The sequence below is a fragment of the Ictalurus punctatus genome, chromosome 23 (genome assembly GCF_001660625.3).
Source record: "Ictalurus punctatus breed USDA103 chromosome 23, Coco_2.0, whole genome shotgun sequence".
In the NCBI taxonomy this organism is placed as follows: domain Eukaryota; kingdom Metazoa; phylum Chordata; class Actinopteri; order Siluriformes; family Ictaluridae; genus Ictalurus; species Ictalurus punctatus.
The window spans coordinates 7,145,839-7,166,118 of NC_030438.2; the positions used below are offsets into that span (position 1 = coordinate 7,145,839).

Consider the following 20,280-nt stretch of genomic DNA (forward strand, 5'->3'; position numbering starts at 1 on the left):
TACATCTGTTCCTATAGGATTTTCCTGACATCATCTTGGTAACATCCAACTGGAAAAACCATGGGTCGCAAAGAGCTTACAAACCACGTACGGGATATTGTTGAAAAATGTCAATCAGGAGAGGTTTACGAAATATTACTAAGGCACTGGATATACTGGAACAATGTAAAAACAATAATCAACAAGTTGGGAAAATATGGCAGGACAGTGACACTACTAAGAACAGGATGTCCCTCTAAAATAGATGAGAAGATCGGGGAAAAAATGGTCAGGGAGGCTTCCAAGAAGCGTACAGCAACATTAAAAGAACTGCAGCGTTTACTGGTTTCTCCCTAAATGTGAAAACAATGTCCAGAATTCTTCAGATCTCTGGGCTATGGGGTAGGGTGGCAATGTGGAAGCCTTTTTTAACCACATAATAAATTAAATAAATTAAATAAAATACATCCAATCTCCCAAAACCATGTGGAATAATGTGTTATGGTCTGATGAGACCAAAGTTGAACTTCTTGGCTATAATACCACATTATATGTTTGGCACAACAAAAAAAGCACACCACATCACCATCCCCACGAGGAAGCATGGTGGTGGCAGTATCATACTTTTTGGGCTGTTTTTTCTTCAGTTGGAACTGGGGCTTTAGTCATTGTGGAGTAATACCAGTCAATTTTGGTGCAAAACCTTAAAACTTCTGGTAAAATACTTAAGATGGAGAGGAATTTCACCTTTCAGCATGACAACAACCCAAAGCAAACTTCCAGATCACCAAAGTAAAGGCTTAACTAAATCAAGGTTTTGGAGTCCAAACCTAAATGCAGTCAAAAATCTTTGGAAACCTGAAGAGGACTGTGCCCAGGAGATGCCCAGACAATCTATCGGAGTTAGAATGTCAATGGTGCCAAACTGACTGACTCTTACCCAAAAAGATTGAATGCTGTGATAAAATCTAAAGGTGCTTCAACTAAGTATTAGTGTAGGGGTGTGTACACTTATGTAACCAGGTCATTGTACATTTTTTTATTTTTCATTTTCCCCGTAAAATGATTCTTGTTGTTTTTCACTTTAAATTAATAGGAAAAATTTCACAATAAAGCAAAAGAAAAGGTTCTGACATCACAAAATCCTGCCGTTTTAACAAGGGTGTGTAGACTTTTTATATCCACCGTATATTTCAGATTTCCTCTGCTCTTCCCAGCGTTTTCTCAGATCCTCTTCTCGGTTGTTACTAACCGTTCCAAAGTCACAATTAAAAGCCAAAGGCGTCAGGGCCGAGGCTTTGGAATAGCTTGCCCATCTCTGTCAGATCCTCCCCTACAATTATTTGATTTAAAATTGACCCTTAAAACTTGTTTCTTCTCTCAGGCTTATCTATAATATGCCCTGTCTAGCTGCTTATTCTCTGGTCCTAGTCATATCTGGTTTGTTTAAATATTTGTTCATATATTTATGTTTATTTAATGTTACTATTTTAATAAGTATTTCATATTATGCCTGATGTGTAGCACTTTGGTCAACACTCATGTTGTTTTAAATGTGCTATATAAATAAATGTGACTTCACTCATGCCAGATGTAACCTCGGATTCATGTTCTTGATTGGAACAAGAATAAAACCCCATGTGGTCTTCTACTGTTGTAGCCTATCTGCCTAAAGGTTTGACATATTGTGCATTCTGAGACACCTTTCTGCTCAGCATGGATGCAAAGAGTGTTTTTTGAGTTACTGTAGACTTTCTGTCAATTCAAAACCAGTCTGGCCATTCTCCTCTAAGCTCTCTCATCAGCAAGGTATTTCCACCTACAGAACTGCCACTCACTTAATGTTTTTTTTTTTTCCTCACATCATATCATAAACGTTACAGACTGTTGTGCAGGAAAATCCCAGGAGATTAGCAGTTTCTGAAATACTCTTTCTAGCTCCACTGGCAACAACAAACATGTCACGGTCAAAGTCACAGTCAAATCACACCTTCATTTTAAAATGTGATCCTTGAAGACTGTAAAAACACCACAGAGTAATATGGTAAAGTCCTAGAGCCAAATTCTTCTTATATTGTGTTTTAAATCTAGTAGAACTGTTATTATGAAGGTTGTATCCCAGTTTAATTTTGAACAGACTGGAGGATGATGACCTCGCCTTTATTTCTCTCAGCTCCACTATACAGACCTGTTTTCTTTTTTTCTTTTCTGCAATATTTTTTGGGAAATCCTGCAGGTTGTATATAAAGCTGCATTTTCTCATTCAAAATGTCTTGTATTGGAAGTGGATGATCTCATCATTGTTTGGTATTCACATTGGAGTCAATACTGATTTACTGACGTTAATCAAGTTCATCCTGTTTCATTTGCTGTAGTGTGTACAGGATGGATAATAATTGAATGTCTATTGACTATGATGAATTATGCCTATTGAATGACTTCTTGAATATGCCTATTGAATAGACTTCCTGTTCTGTTGACTGTGTAGTGTTTGTCCCACTGACTGTAGCATATTTATATAACATACATAGATAGAAATACTTCATAGAATAATTTTTAATTGTGTATGTGTGTTACAGATGGGACTCCGTACACATGGTGGGTTGGCAGAGGGAATGAGAAACACTTCTACTGGGGTGGCTCAGGGCCAGGGATCCAAAAATGTTCCTGTGGCATTGAGCACAACTGCATCGACCCCAAACACTACTGCAACTGTGACGCAGATCAGAAACAGTGGTGAGTGGTGATTACCTGCTTAATAAATAGATCATCTACTTACATATTTGTAAGCAAAATGATCTCAGTTATAGCTTCCATTCAGGTATTAACAATATACACATTAATTGTGGTCATTTATAAATCTTTTAGTGAAGTTGTACATAGATGTTTTTGTATGACAAACCAAACATGCCTAGTTTACAAAAGTTGTGTTATTTTACAAACATTTTCAGTACATGTGTGCGTGCAATTGAAAGAAATAAGCTATTTGCATGTGACAATGTAAACGTATATTCCTTCTACATATATTTACACAAACTCAGGAGCTCTCAAAGCATACAAACTCTTTTTCTGAACTAACCGGATTTTCATGAATACCAAATTTCTCGTGTAAACGCCCCTGAGAATGATTTCTGAATAAATTTGTTTGTATCCAGCTTGATAAATGAGGTCTGCTGATTGTAATAGAGTCCCAGATTTCCTTCCCAGACTTGTGGATCCTCCAGATAGCAAGTGTGTGTGTGTGTATACAGGTGTACAAGTGTAAATAAGTCATGCAGAGAATGACTTAAATTACACATACCACTAATGTAACCACTGAATAAACAATTTCATTGTACAATTTTTTCAAAATTATGATGATAACATGAAATAAAAGTGTGCATCAGTATTATAGCAGGCAGACTTAACGTGAGCCAAAAGAAAGAGAGAGAGAGAAAGAGAGAGAGAGAGAGAGAGAGAGAGAGAGAGAGAGAGAGAGAGAGAGAGAGAGAGAGAGAGAGTTCTACTGAGATTTCACTTGTGAGAGCCCACCAGCTGGGACTCAGCAGGAGTGTGAGTAGATTGGACTCATGGAATGTAAAAAAGCCAGACACGATGTTGTAATATGGCCTTCCTGAACTTAATAACGTGTTTGTTTGGGCAGCACACACGCTGAGACTTTCTGCATATTTTCACTGGAAATGTAACATTGTGACCTCCTTCAGTGGTTGTATATGCCTATAATTTAAATTTGGCTTACACTCGTATAGTTTCACCAAAATAAATTGAAATGTAGCCATGGTTTATTTTCATTTAATAGAAATTCATTTTGGTTTGCGTTGATTATTTTAAGTCGTTAAGAAAATTTTGATTCCTGGATGTTACAAAACAATAAGCAACCCATCACACCTCCAAGTCACTAGTCACTAGTAGCCATATATAATAAGAATAAGATGTTTATATGCGTACAGGCATTGTAATATTCCTGTATACGTGGTTGTTATGCCTGAGTTGCCATTCCTAAATACTTAGATTACATCTGAGCATCTGTGAACACCCACATGCACATATATCTCCTTTCAGTGGATTTTCTGAATACATTTCCGATTAAAAAAAGCATATTCTAGAGGTGGGAATCATTTTCCTGTACCAGCACACCCCCGAGTGGATTATTCATTACATATTGAATTCGTCCGTAATTTACCTTACAAAGAAGAAGTAATTAAGAATAATTTACAACCTACAAACCGAAGGCTATTGATTTGCTTGATTTAAGATCTCGTTAATCCAAGGAAATCTAAAGCACAGCTGAAATAAAGTCTTGGATCAACTGTACTGTACTAAGAGAGAGGAAAGAACAGGGCAGTTTTAACGTTTTTTAAGTTCTTATATTAAAGACCACAGAGAGCCTAGCATAAACGGTACAAATGATGACAAATAAGATTTTTGCCTCCATCCTTCTACCTTTGACCGAGTAAAATTCTAACACAGTACACACACTTTGTTTTCCACCCCTAACAGTCATGCAGCTATGTATGATTTTATTTATCCTCAAAAACTGTACATCATATAGCCAAGTTTCTGGCACAGACAGAAATGAACACATGGCTATTTACATTCTTATAAGACACATATTGTTGTTAGTTTAGCTGGGGGAACTATTTACAAGGAGTATTTTCTATTTCAGACATTAAACAGCCAGGCATTAATGTGGAGCACTTAAAAAAATAAGCATTGGCCAATGAGTGGCAATGATTACAATTATACTGAATTTGATTTGTTATTAAGTCATATTCTACACTGGGTTCAACAGTCCTGTGTTTTTCTGGTGGATTTGATCAGTTATTATGGCTATTTATTTGCAGGAGAGAGGATTCAGGGCTTCTGGTATATAAGGACCACTTACCTGTGAGTGAGGTGGCTGTAGGGGACACAAATCGACCCGGATCAGAGGCCAAGCTCACAGTAGGACCTCTGCACTGTCATGGAGACCGTGAGTTCATTTCTTTTTACTTTAAAGCTGTAGGGGTAACACAGTCCTCTGTATAATACAGGCTTCAGATAAACACTGTATTAATGCAAGTTACTTTGCTATGCTATCAGTTAATCCTTCTGCAGTGTCAGACAATTTAGCATTTATACACTGTTAATATGCAGCATTTATTTCTAAGAGGGTCTATTTTTATATTTTGTTTCAGTTATTAACAACGTTACAGATGTATAGTGGCATTCTGTATAGTTTGCTATCTAGAGCAACCGTCAGACCGGAAATGAGAGCACAAGCTCCAGGTCTACTTCTCTGCTTCTGCGCTTATCACTGATGCATTTTCACACCTCATTATTTTTGTTAATTGCACCACGTTTATCATTTAGAGCAGCTGCATGCGATTAGGGTTACCTGTTTGATGAGGGCATCAGGCAGCATTGCTGGTATAAATTGTTTCTTCACTTTTTCCCTGTGGAAAAAAAAAACAAAAAAAACTGTGACTTGGCTTGGGAGAAATTTACAACATGAATGCACATGAATATCTGAAGTCATTCTGGAGAATGTAGATAATCAGTGTTCATCAAATGAATGATTACTCTTTCAGTAACAGTATCTATGAAGCCCATACTTGTGTAGTAATGTGAAGGAATTAAGTAATTAAGTCATGGTCCCTACTTAGTAATAAGAGGGAACAAGATAATTAAGTCATGGCCATTGTGTTGTCAATTTCGGATGTTTTAGTTTGAAAGATTTCACACAAGTAGCAATCAATGTGAAGGTGAAGGAACTTCCTAAAGTTCTTAGAGACAACATTATTAAACAACACTTAAATGGAAAAAAGCTACATACCATTAGCAAAGACCTTAAGCATGCTTATCAATGCATATGTTTTGAAAATATGCAGTTCATGGATCCACAATTAATCGTCTGCAGACACGTGTGCTTCACTAAATTTCCCAACACACTCTCTAAATAATGAAAAGGAAAGTAAGAAAGAAGGCAGAGGTGACTAGAAAAGAATTGCAGGATGACCGGAAAGCAGCAGGATCAACAGTTTCATAGCGAACAATAAGTTGTGAACTGCACCGTTCCTCCATCTCCTGCAAAACACCTTTGCTAAAAAAAAAGAAGCATAGACACACATGTTGGCTACCACATTTTATACAGGCATTAAAATGATCACATTGCTATCTGCAGTGGGAAATAAATACCTGTAGCAACATTTTGATTCCCAACTGATTAACGATTTCCAGCAGCACTAAAGCAGATCCTCTCTATAGGCTGCTGCTGCTCAGGGAAAAAGTGTGTTTTGGCTTGATGGAGATAATACCCTCATATAATTCTATTTAAATATCATAATTACTTTACCAGCGTTTTGGTTACATTTTGATGCCCACCATTACATTCCAACACAAGACAATTAATATCAGTTTAAAGAGTTTAACACCGGCTCATTTGTCCATACAAAGGTGACACTAAAGATTTATTACTCTACAGATATAGAAATATGGGAAAATTTATGATACAGTGTTTTCTAACAGCTGTAGATTTATTGTGCAGAAGTCATTTCCAGCTAATAAATTCCTATGGATATGGCTGAGAAATTGAAGATAATAAACAAATGACGATTTTGTGATATTTAATGACGGCACACATATGGCATACATTTCCTGAGAAGAATTCTCACTTTCAATGAGCCGGTTACTAAATTAAATGAGATCAATAACCCTGAGAGTAATAAAGGACTATAATATCCCTGTCTTGCATTATTAACTTTAGCAGCGAGCAGGAATTATAAAAGTATGGCAGTGGAGGATACACAGGCTATCTGAGATGTAAGGAATAAAACACGACAGGCCAACTTTTTCCCTGATCCATCTACTGAAGGTCTTCATTATATGCACCATAATGTGCCGAGGCCTGGACTACATAATTAGAGAAAGAACCCCGATACATTACATTGTGTTGCTAGTTTATTAGTTACTAGATCAGTATATATAATACGTCTGGCAACTAAATTTATGTATACAGCAAGGGTCGTCATCAAGTTGGCAATGTTCATAATCAGCAACAAGGAAGTGTGTACAGCTATCCTTTATTCAGCACTGTCCAGTAGAGCCTTAAATGAGCCAAGAGCACATTCAGTCAAAGTCCTGAATACTAATTGCAAGCATTTTCTATATCTGGTTGGCTTTTCGAAGAAAAAGCTCTCTGCCCCCTGCTTTAGCCTTCCTTAGGTACTAATAAAGAACCTGCACCTTTTAAATACCGGAAGACATGGAGAAACATAATAGACGAAAGGTTCACTCATGTACACTTGTGCCAGACCATTCAGTGCTTTAGAGCCTGGAGCCAATAATTAAAGCAAAGTCTTTCACTTGATGTCATCGAAAGGTCATCCCAAGTTACTACATAATCAGAAAGCTTAATTCTAGTGGCCTGCAGCCCTAGTAGAAGGGCTTTTTTTTTTGTCAGAATGAAGTAGGAGGAAATTACTCAGCAATTTTCATGTGCAAGTGTTATATACATTAAGAATGTGGGAATGTACTTTGTTATTGATGGCAGTCTTATCAAGTGTCATATGACTTAATTCCCAGTATCATGACATCAGCAAGAATGGATCAGTTAAACACAGGGTGAACATTTAATAGAACCTCAATTCAATTCCTTATTTCTGTTAGAGCTTGAGAATGTATGAATGTACTGTATTCAAAAGGTGGACCATTGTAAAAATAAAAAATTTTTAAAAATTCCTGCTTTGTCATTTAAAAATGACCACATTTACTGCTAGCTTACAAGCTATCCTGGTAAACATTCATAGCATCTACAGTTTTCATAAGCAAAAATTATAGAAAAAAAAGACTTGCTTTCAAACAAGCATAAATAACAAGCTAAACAAGACTTTTACATGAGTCCATAGATTAAAATAAAAAACATTTTAGTGTCCAACATTCACTCGAGCCTGTCACTTGAACACATTCCACAAGTCATGCGTTCAACAGAAAGTTGCATCATCTACATTTCCTAAATATTATGAGAAAAAAATTGTTTGTCCTTTTTCTTTATTCTCAATAATGTGATATTGACTGATCAGATCACTTTGATTGAACTAAATTATTAATAAAAAAAATTAATACATAAATAAAGCATAAAACTGTCCTAATAGATACTAACATGCCTTTAGCATTGATGGTAGTTAAGTGGATTTTGCGTATTTGATAAGATATTGTTGCTTTCACTCAGTTTATTTATTTTTTTAATGGTTAAATGCATTTTTATAGATTGAATGTTGAACATGATTAAATGTAAAGTTGACGTTTTACCACTTTTACAAGAGTAACAAGGGATAAGTTGTACCCCAATCACCTATAACTGCCCATAACAGCACAATTTTGGATTTTGTGTAGAAATAAACCTTAGATTCATCATGTGTCCAGAAAATAGCTCAGGTTTTCTCCTGAAAATTCATATTCCTGATCTATACATTCTTGTAAAGATGTAATATTTTATCTATATTTATAGCCTCCGTGAATGTGTATTTCCACATGTGTCATTCCTGGAGAATTTATAATAAGCAGAAAGTTTTGAGAATTTTGAGACTTTTAAGCTTTACAAGCCATGCTGTGCCAAAAGTGATCTAGTAGACAGAGAGGATAATGAGCAAGTACTTTAGTCCTGTGAAAGCTAGCACCTCACCCAATGTGTTGACCTTTTAGAGAAAGTAAAGGAAGTGGGAAACATTGACTTGTCATTAGCAAAATCTCTAAGAAGCCGTATTCATCTACAGCGCGGATCTTTAATCTCCAAAAGTAACCTCGCCTTTCTATGTTGTTTTGCTCTTGATGCTTTTTTTGTTGTTTTTTTTTCTTCTCATGTCTTAAAGGTCAGTGCCCATGCTGAAATGTGACTGACCAGAAAAAAATCTATAACTATTCTTTAACAAACACACACTGTATGTTCAGTACAGAGGAAGAATAGGAGTGACGCACAGATACATGATGTTAATTTTCTTCCCCTTACTGACATCTAATATAATACGATAATACAGAATGCAGCCTCTATGTTTAATACTGTTTCATATAATGTTTTAATTAGTACTGGTGCCCTATTCAGATTATGCAAATCACCTGTGTGTACATATCATGCAAGGATTGCAAAAAAAAAGATTAACTTGTTCACATCTACAACTCCGTACAGAAAATTTCACCATATCGTTGATTATAAATATGTCTTTCTTATATAACATTTTCAAATCAGTTTATTATTAGCCTTATATTATGTGGAGCATCCACCTTACATGTCCCTGAGAATGAGTTGTTACTACATTTACAAAAGTAATCAAGGCCTTCTGTCCAATCATATTTGAGAATTCTACAGTGCAGCTGTATAAGAATGCATTAATGCCATCCTGATTTTCCGTGCTCATTTTGCAGGTAGTTACTGGAACGCCGCTTCCTTCAACACACCGTCCTCCTACCTACACTTCTCCACTTTCCATGCTGAAACCAGTGCTGATATCTCCTTTTATTTCAAGACCTCTGCACCTCATGGGGTTTTCCTGGAGAACCTGGGCAACACAGACTTCATCCGGCTGGAGCTGAAATGTGAGTATCTCGATTTCACTCTGTAACACACACACACACACACACACACACACACACACACACACACACACACACACACACACACACACACACACACACACGCACGCACACAACTAACCTCAAGCAGCATGAGTGTGTGTCTCCAGGGGAGAACTGTCTTTCCTGTGTCCTCCTTAATTTTTCAAACTCACTCCGCCTGCTTCTTCCATCCTTTATCTTTTTCACTGCCACATTATTAAATACCAAATGTAGTCTGATGCTATAACATCAACCAGTTAGTATATTTTACTTACTGAGCAGGTGCTTTGGTTTTTAACGCTTTTATGTATAAATTATTTGAAAACATTTGCAGACGTTTGCCTCACACCTCTGTGGTTGGGGGTTTGATTCCCGCCTCCGCCCTGTATGTGTGGAGTTTGCATGTTCTCTCTGTGCCTCGGCGGTTTCCTCCGGGTACTCCAGTTTCCTCCCCCAGTCCAAAGACATTGTAGGCCGCTTGGCATCTCTACATCATCCGTAATAAATATATATATATAAAATATATATATATGTATATGTGTGTGTTCCGGCCAAAAATGGAACTTATAATCGTCTAAACGTCTACAAAAAGAAATATATTCTGCCAGTAGCTTAATTCAACACCTCAATTTTAAGAAAACATCAATATAAATATATATTTCATCGAAACGAGGTGGAAATTTTTCTTAGCGTTGTAAACGCTGCAAAGATCACGAGGTTGATAAGGAGGAGGTTTAGCAAACATGACTGCCAAAAACATCTCTGGGCTGTGAATAAAGGTGGATAAAAAGATAGACATAGTCAGATGGTCATATTTATCATTTTTCTATTGCATTTATTAAGTTACATTGAACACAAAGTAAATCAATAAAACTTGGTGTGTTGGCGTCTTTCAGTGGACTGCGAAAGAAATCTTTAAATGCTTTAAAATGCTAAAGGTTTTTTTGAGATTGAGATATGCAAAAAGAGAAACCTGTCAGCATTTCACCATGCAAAGCTTTTTCCCAAGCTGCCAAACACATGTGAGGGTTTGCCTTTGGATATTCATCCGTAACACTTTGAGGTCTACTTCCAGCACAACACACAATCCAATTTACAGCCAGCGTGACCCTTTTATAAATGATGAGTAGTCCGGACCAGCTTCAGGCCTATGCATGAGATTAGGAGTGTGTTTAAGTGTGTGTGTGTGTGTGTGTGTGTGTGTGTGTAGGAGGGACCTCTCTGGAGTCAGGAGATCAGTTCTGAAATTGAAGCGCTCCCACATTTCTTGCTCTCCATTACAGCTCATCGATTTTGACCCTCTCTTTTAATCCGAACTCCTGATTTTAGATTTTGCTAAACTTACTGAACCTTAACCGAGAGTGAAATCCCCTGAGAGTGTGAAATAAAGCAGTGCTTCTGATAAATTTTTATTTATTTATTTTTTTTAAGTATTACAGCAGTGGAGAAGTTCTCATCTTGATTGTATGTAAGGCTGATATGAGTCTGAGATTGAGTTTGATCATATCAGCCACCCAGAGTGTTTGTGTACAGTTACAGTGCCGTTTAATGGAAGTTATACTATTTATTGGTCTGCTCGGATACTCGATTCTGATTGGCTAGAAGGTGTGCGTTAAAACTGTCTATACTACAGGTAGTTATGGTCAATTTATTCACCGTTCTAAATTAACAACTGTAACCAAAGTCACATACAGTAGTAAACCTTTGTGGGTCAATTAATAAAATGTTACACATAGGTCCATAGGGGACAAAAATGTCCATGTCCAAAAACTGTTATAAAAATATTAATATATTAATAATTTTTTTCTACTTTCACTGACGTCGATTTTTTTTTTTTACCAGCATCTGATCATAATTACCAAACATTCATTCATTTTCAGAATGGTGACCCTTTAAATGTTTACCTAATGCCACAGATGTTTTTTATGAAAAAAAAGAAAAATAGTAATTATTTTCCATATAGTAAATGCTAAGCAGAATTTTTTTCTTTGATTATTACAGTCTTTGATATGTCAGTGATTAACAACAACATAAATTTTGATGCACTCATATTTTTTATGCAGTGCCAGATTTTTTTAAAAAAAAATTAAAAATTAAAAATTAAAAACCACCACTCAGGTCCATAAAGTACAAAAATATATTATATATTAAATATATTTTAAAAAATGACGTTGATTTTTTTTTCCAGCATCAGTTCTGATCATAATGAACAATCATTCATTTTTCAGAATTTTAACCCTTTAAACACCGGTTTCTTTACATAATGCGAAAATCTTCAAAGCTCAGTAACCTTCTTTGACTCGTATAAATGGGGTGTGATTTGTGATTTCCAGTACAATATCATTTCTTTCTTTCAAACTGTTCACACACACACACAAACCACAACTCTGACATCCATACAAACACCCACACAATTACAGTCGCATCATTTATTCAGTTGGTCTGCAGCGCTCTATAATACAGCAGAAGCAGAAAAAAGGAAAAGCATGCATTTTCCCCACAGGCTAAACCTGAGGAAATACTACACATTTCAGATTTATTTTAAAATGCAATGTTTTGAAACCTTGTCTGAAACTGATTCAACTGATTCAAATGATTCAAATGATTCCCCCAATGATTCAACTAATAAAAGGTTTGATAATGAGTCAATGAGCTGAATACAGATAAAAATAAATCTGCAGGACATTCGGGCCTGAGAATTAGAGTTGAAAACCCCTGTATTATAATATAGTTGTCCTAAAGCTTCTTTCTGAATAAGACTATATTTGTAACTCATTCTCAGCTCAAATCGAATATTAAAATGTACAAACACCAATATCTACATTGACCAGTTTTAAAATGACACTGCAGTCAGATTTTTCAAAATAAATAAATAAATAAATAACGTTGACCTTATACCACAACACTTACTAGTGCTGGCTGCAGGGTAAATCCGAGGTTTATATTAATGCGTGCACTCAAATACTTAACTCATTCATGAGGATTTGTACGGTGGATGCTCGACAAAAATCTAAGCTAATAATAAAAGGATTAAAAGATATACAAACGTATAGGCGTTGATCATGAAGCTTTCTAGAATGAGGTGCTGATTCGACATTTATGGAAGGAGTCTCCACTGTCAGCACATTCTAGCAGTCGGTACGTTTTCCACCGAGTCTTCAGGACAGAAGGTGTAGCACATTTATATTCAAGACAGAGGAAAAAGAGAGAGGTTGGAGAATGAAAGACGCAGACTGTTTGTTCAGGCGCCCTAGTGGTGTAGATGCTAATCTGACTATTATGTAAAGATAGCTTTTGTTTAAAGAAAAACAGTGATGAGATCGACGAAAGAAGCATATCATCTTTCAAAGTTTCACGTCATCGATCCGCATATGAAATTTGTGCTTTTTCTGCCTCGTTGTTGTGGAGCACGCAATAACTGAACAGATTTTTAGCCTCTGGACTTGCTTGCAGCATGCCAGACCCCCCGACGTCACATCACAAATCAAATACCTTTACTATGAATTTAAAAATCATGTTCCAACAAGGCAACAATAATATACAGCTGATTGGTAGTGGTTAGCAGGTTCACCTCACATCTCCAGGGTTGGGGGTTCGATTCCCACTGTGGCCCTGTGTGTGTGGAGTTTGCATGTTCTCCCCGTGCTGCAGGGGTTTCCTCCGTGTACTCCGGTTTCCTCCCCCAGTCCAAAGACATGCATGGTAGGCTGATTGGCATGTCCAAAGTGTCCGTAGTGTATGAATGGGTGTGTGAATGGGTGTGTGAATGTGTGTGTGAGTGTGCCCTGCGATGGATTGGCACCCTGTCCAGGATGTACCCCGCCTTGTGTCCGATGCTCCCTGGGATAGACTCTAAGTTTCCCGTGACCCTGAAGAGGATAAATGGTAGAAGATGGATGGATGGATGTTCCATTGACCAAGCAAGCTGTATTATACTGAGACAGGATGACAGGATGACAGTTTCAGTGTCTACTCCATACTCGATGCTTCCTGGGATAGGCTCCAGGTTTACCCGTGACCCTGAAAAGGATAAGCGGTATAGAAGATGGATGGATGGATGGACTCTCCAAACAAAGGGTTAACCATTAAACATTAATGTTAAAAATTATACAAAGAAAAGTACAATGCATCATTCATTCATTATCAAAACACTGTCATCATTGGAAAACTAATCTAGTATAAAAGGGATAAAAACAGTTCAGGGACAACCAAGTGTTTTATTCCAGTGTTTCTTGTTCTTAGTTTACTTGACAGATCAGATTAACTCATATTATATGATTGATTATATTTCCATGATTCATGGTTCTATTCTGGAGTTATCCTGAATCAGTAAAAATAAATAAATAAATAAATAAATCAGAGATCAAATTTGAGTCTCGGGAGAGTGTTTTTATTTTTGAGACTCTTCTAGTCCTAATGCAATGAACAAAGTGCACTACACTTAACTCTACACTGAGCACTTTACTGATCTCACATTTTTAGTGTACCTTCTGCGTATGACTGCTCTTCGTGTTTCCTCTTTCCCTCCTTTTCTCTGTTCCCTCTGTTTGCACAGGTCAAACACACCATGTGATATTTCTGCTTACAGAGTTACTCATGGCTCACCAGCTCCCCCTACATGCAGCCACTGGAAATTGTGATGAGAACACATCACAGTGAGAAAGAAATGAGGTTTTGAATGATTCCGGATGGACACCATGACACTGAATCCGTATTGTGAAGCGTGTGCAGGGCCGACATGGGCATTTTTTTAGACAGGAGAGAGGCTTGGTGCTTTTCGGCTTACTGGAGCAGACATTTATATTTTTCCGTGGCTCTCATGTACTCTCGACGACCGTGATGATAAAAATGACCCACAACATTAAGACAGTGATTAATTTTGCCACAGAAAGCCATTACATTTCACTTTGTATAGCATTAGCATATAGAAATGGCATCAGTGTTAGTCAAGAGATAGGTCTGATATTAGAGAGGAAAGGAACGCAAAAGGCAGCCTAGTTTGCTTTCTTCGTGCTGCTCTTGACTCGTCATCACTGCTGGTTCTTGAACACGACCAGCTGTGTATATAAGCAATTATTTTGGAACAGCAACCAATTACTGAAAGACTTCCCGCACCACTTTCCATCCTGATGGCATTCGATTAAACTCTAACTTCCATTCCCGGAGTTAATCGTATTAGCTGATCTGTAGAGTGGAGTCGACACTGAAACTGAGTAAACAGCATTTAACCATCTCCTGGAAAACTACGTAGAGACATTTTATTACGGCAGATGAGGTTATGAACAGGAGGTATCATTGTCATCCTGTCTCAGTATAGTACAGCTTACTTGATCAATGGAACATCCATCCATCCATCTTCTATACCACTTATCCTCTTCAGGGTCACGGGAAACCTGGAGTCTATTCCAGGAAGCATCAGGTGCAAGGTGGGGTACACCCTGGACAGGGTGCCAATCCATCGCAGGGCACAATCACATACACACTCACACACGCATTCATACACCACGGACACGCCAATCAACCTACCATGAATGTTTTTGGACTGGGGGAGGAAACCGGAAACCCCCGCAGCACGGGGAGAACATGCAAACTCCGCACACACACAGGACCACAGTGGGAATCGAACCCCCAACCCTGGAGGTGTAAAGCAAACGTGCTAACCACACAGCTCAGACAAACTCATTTCATTGAGGATTGTATGCGTTTATGTAATAAATAGTGTTATATTGTGATGTGACCTTGGGTATCAAAAAAGGCATATAAAAAATAATCATAATAATAATAAATATTATTATTATTATTATTATTATTATTATTATCATCATCATCATCATCAAGCATCACATAATCAGTACTACTTTCCACTCACTGATATCGCACAAGAAAAATGGTCTAAAATCCAGACAGGCCTCTTTTTTCGACACGCCTCTTATCTTAATAGAATTAATTCCATTTTGTCCGAGGTCTGAGTGCCAGTGTCCACAAATTCAGTGTTGATCCTCAATACGTGTGCGTAGCTTAACTCAGCCTTATGTGTATATTATTACATATTATATATTACAAGTAGCTGTAGTTTTTAAAAACTTTTTTTTTAAATCCAGTTTTGCAAAGTCTCTTTATAAGTGGTTTCTATAGAAATGATTGAATATGAGTAGGAGAAGATCTGCATAAACCTTGCAGCTGGCACTACCGTCAGAGTAGCTGTAGAAAATTTGAAATGAAAATGAATCAAAATCTCTTGACCAATCAGAATCGAGCATCGTGGTGTACAAGCTGTCACTGTAGAAAAAGGTAACATATTAGAACATTAATATTAACCTATCGTTTGTGTTACCGCCAGAACTACTTTCCAAGCCATGCTGTTATACAAAAATAATGCACACTTTTTGACCAATCAGATTTGAGCACTCAACCATGCTGTGATAGAAATATCTAATCTAAGACTAATCGATATTTTAGGACAAGATTATTACATGTCTTTAAGTTTTATTCATTAAACTGTGAGTGTGTGTCTTGCTGTTTCTCTCCAGCGCCCAATCTAGTTACGTTCTCCTTCGATGTGGGGAATGGGCCGGTAGAGCTGAACGTTCAGTCACCAACACCTCTAAACGACGACCAGTGGCATCGAGTCAGTGCCGAGAGAAACGTCAAAGAGGCTGTGCTTCAGCTGGATCAGCAATACAGACAGGTTCGAGCTGCACCTGTACAGGGACACACACGCCTAGAGCTCTACAGCCAGCTCTATGTGGGTAAGAAGCTCACACACAACCACACACACACACGCATATATATTGTGTATAATATAATACTGAGACCAGCTCATACAGTCAAAGGAACTATTTGTATTAGTGCTCAGATTAAAATAAACAGCAACTGCTGGAGTTAAATAAACTTCTTTGCTTGGTAGAAAGGTTGCCACCTTAATTTTAATGCCAGTTTCTCTAGCTCACTGGAGCAATCATAACCGAGAAAAATGGGCTGAAAATAATAAATTAAAATAGTTTCAAAGTTCCATTATGGCTGTGAATGTATGAACACCGGTTCGCAAAAGGTAATTATCCTTGAAAATGAATGGCTCTGGTTTTTCATGTGCTGTTTTGTTCCTCGCCTCACTCGGCACATTAAGGAAGTGGAGCAGGCTCTTTTATCTCTCGAAAGTTAGTGCTGTAAAACACTAAATAAAAACCATGCGCTTTTATATCTCTGTTAGAGTTTCACTGATTATGATGAAATTCATAAATAACTGCTTCACCTTTTATAGCTACGACCATTAAACACACCGAGATGTCCAACTCTGACGAGCTCCTGTATCACTGCATCATTTATTCACAATTGTGTCGTCGAGCATTTTGGTCTACAAACATACGAAAATTGTATTTTTCCCCAGAGTGGTTCGGCAGGACGTCAATGTCTTTATTAAAAATGCTCTGCTGTCTGTGTAATGAGCTTTCAGAAACTAAATGGATGCAAAAGTTGCTGAAATTCCTGTCTGAGATGTAATGTAATCTGTAGATTAGTTTTGGACTCTGTGTGTTCTGGTAAATGTGTCTGTTGGGAAGTATTATGATATTCAATGCCTGGATTTTCTCTCTAGCCGCTGAGTGTTTGTGCCACATTTCCATTAATAAAGCAGCTCATTGTCATTCTCTATTCACTGTTCATCTCATGAATTGATGAAAAACGTCAAGTTTGTTTCTTACACGTCATTCCTTTTGCATTCGAAAATAGAAAATAGACCTGTATTGAACACTTTTTGATTTAACATCAGTGTGATCGCACGTTCGATCGCTAGATATTTCTCATTAAGTGCAGTTTATTCTTCATTATACCTCGGCACTGTCGAATTCTCAATTCTGATTGGACGAAGGCTGTTGTTTAACGTTTAGAGTACTTCCTGCTGTGATTCAAATTGGTGTTATGTTGATGCGCTCGTTCTACTATATTATCGTTTGTATACTAACAGCTCATTCACAGGGACTTGTCTGGCAGACAGTTCACATAGTCTAAGACTAATAATAAACTGATTAATTGTATGGTATTATTTAACGAAGAAAACCTAGATAACATTCATGGAAGGAGTCTCCAGTGACGGAGAATTTTAATAATATGACAAGCTGGGTTTTTTGGGGGGTTTTTTGACTCGGTAATTCCAACAGAGAGAAAACAGAGTTAGGGGGTGACTGTTTATAGCTGCTGTAATCAGTGATAACAGGAACTAAATTGATTCCCGAATGTTCTACAAAATTAAATGCAACTATAAACAGATTAAAAAGTACAATAGTACTATATAGTAAGTCAATTCAATTAATGAGTTGTTCATTAATCTTTTAAAACTTCTAATCGTTGTCAAATTGCTGTGGTTTAAGAAGAATTAATCACTTTAAGAAGTTCTGTTATGGTAAAATATGTAACTCTGTGGTGGTAACAGTAACTCCATCATTGATCATTTTCCTAGAACAGCACACCCCAAGAGTTTGCTTGCTTCTTATTCATATTTTTGTTGAGGTTTTTATTTTATTTTCTGTTTCTGCATGTGTTTTGCTTCTCGCATGCTGACGCCGCTCTTTCCAGGAAAACTAGCATCTTGGGCATGTCAGGAAAGTAGGTAACATTACTATACAAAACTTTCAGGTACAGATAAATCTGATAAATCATACGAAACCTGGATAGGACAAGGCCTGATAGCTTCTAAGGGTGTGAGCCTAAGTTTGGGTTCTTAAGTTTGGGTGAAACTTCTCATACTCTTTCCAGTTAGTCACAATTTCCAGTTTTGGATACCGTATAATGCACAAAAAAGCAAAGAGTAATGCTATCGATATGGTCTGAAGAACTTATGTTGGTTATATTAAGGTACAACGGTAATCAGCCGAGTGTGAAATTGAGATCAAGTAAAATAATTATATAAAAGAAAGTGTAGGACTCAAAATTGCTGTGGTATAAGAGGAATACAGCACTAGTAACGTCCTCCTTGTACAACCCCGGTTCCAAAAAGGTTGGGACGCTGTGTAAAATGTCAATAAAAACAGAATGCAATGATTTGCAAATCACATAAACCCGTATGTTATTCACAATAGAACATAGAAAACATATCAAATGTTTAAACTGAGGCAATGTAGCACTTTAAGGGGAAAAAATTAAGTAATTTTGAATTTGATGGCCGTAACACGTCTCAAAAAAGGGGCAACAAAAGGCTGGAAAAGTAAGCGTTAGTAAAAAGAAACAGCAGGAGGTTAATTGGGAACAGGACAGTAAGATAATTGAGTATAAAAAGAGTATCTTAGAGAGGCAGAGTCTTTCAGTAGTAAAGATGGGCAGAGGTTAACCAATCTGTGAAAAACTGCTCTACAATTTGTGGAACAATTTCTGAATAATGTTCATCAATGTAAAATTGTGAAGACTACGAATATCTCATCATCTACAGTACATAATATCATCAAGAGATTCAGAGAATCTGGAGAAATCTCTGTGTGCAAGGGACGAGGGTGAAAATCAATATCGCATGCTCGTGATCTTCAGGCCCTCAGGCGGCACTGCATTAAATACAGGCATGATTCTGTAATGGAAATCACTGCGTGGCCTCAGAAACACCTCCAGAACTCAGTGTCTGTGAACACAGTTCACCGTGCCATCCACAAATGCTGGTTAAACCTCTATCATGCAAAGAAGAAGCCATTTGAACATGGTCCAGAAACTCTGCCGTCTTCTCTGCGACAAAGCTCATTTAAAATGGACTGAGGCAAAGTGGAAAACTGTTTGTGGTCAGACGAATCCAAATTTGAAATTCTTTCTGGAAACCATGTACGCCATGTCCTCTAAACTAAAGAGGACTAAAGAGGAGAGGGACCATCCGGATTATTATCAGCGCTCAGTTTGAAAGCCTGCGTCTCTGATGGTATGGAGGTGCATTAGTGCCTATGGAATGGGCAGCTTGCACATCTGGAAAGGCACCATCAATGCTGAAAGGTATATACAGGTTTTAGATCAACATCTGCTTCCATCCAGATTCCATCCCATCTTTACTTCTGAGAGACACTACCTCTGTAAGATACTCTTTAATACCCAATCATGTAACTGACCTGTTCCCAATCAACCTAATTAGTTTCAAAACGTTCCTCCAGCTGTTTCTTTTTAGTAACACTTACTTTTCCAGCCTTTTCTTGCCCCGTTCCAACTTTTTTGAGATCAAATTCAAAATGACCTTATTCGTGTCCTTAAAACAGTATGTTTCCTCAGTTTAAACATTCAATATGTTTTCCATGTTCTATTGTGAATAACATATTGGTTTATGAGATTTGCAAATCATTGCATTCTGTTTTTATTTACATTTTACACAGTGTCCCAAATTTTTTGGAACTGGAGCTGTAACAGCACACACAGGACGTCGTCTTTTATTCCTTACTTAAATGACTATGAATTCTGCAGAAAAGCATCTCTCTCTCTCTCTCTCTCTCTCTCTCTCTCTCTCTCTCTCTCTCTCTCTATCACACACCCACACACCCTCCCACACACACATATACACACACACAGAGGAATTAATCTAGTGCCATGTCAACTGCTAATTGAATGTAGTTGTGGAATTCTTAATGTCTTTCTTTGCTTCTACTCCTCTGCTCTGGCTTGTGTGTTAAACAGTGTGAAGTCAGTTTCTAATGAAAGTCTGATAAGAGTCAAAACAACTGCTTCATCTCTCACTTGGCAGATGATTCCTGTCAT

The 20,280-nt window shown here is 37.4% G+C and overlaps 1 protein-coding gene across 1 annotated transcript in view; it reads left to right on the top strand.

Moving 5' to 3' along the window:
* Positions 1–20,280, top strand: part of LOC108256478 (contactin-associated protein-like 2) — a 139,302-nt gene that overhangs the window by 105,005 nt on the left and 14,017 nt on the right. Inside the window, exons 14-17 of the mRNA XM_017453397.3 lie at positions 2,559–2,715; positions 4,824–4,951; positions 9,379–9,549; positions 16,098–16,316. Of these exons, the coding sequence (XP_017308886.2) occupies positions 2,559–2,715; positions 4,824–4,951; positions 9,379–9,549; positions 16,098–16,316 (675 nt within the window). The remainder of the gene's footprint in view (positions 1–2,558; positions 2,716–4,823; positions 4,952–9,378; positions 9,550–16,097; positions 16,317–20,280) is intronic.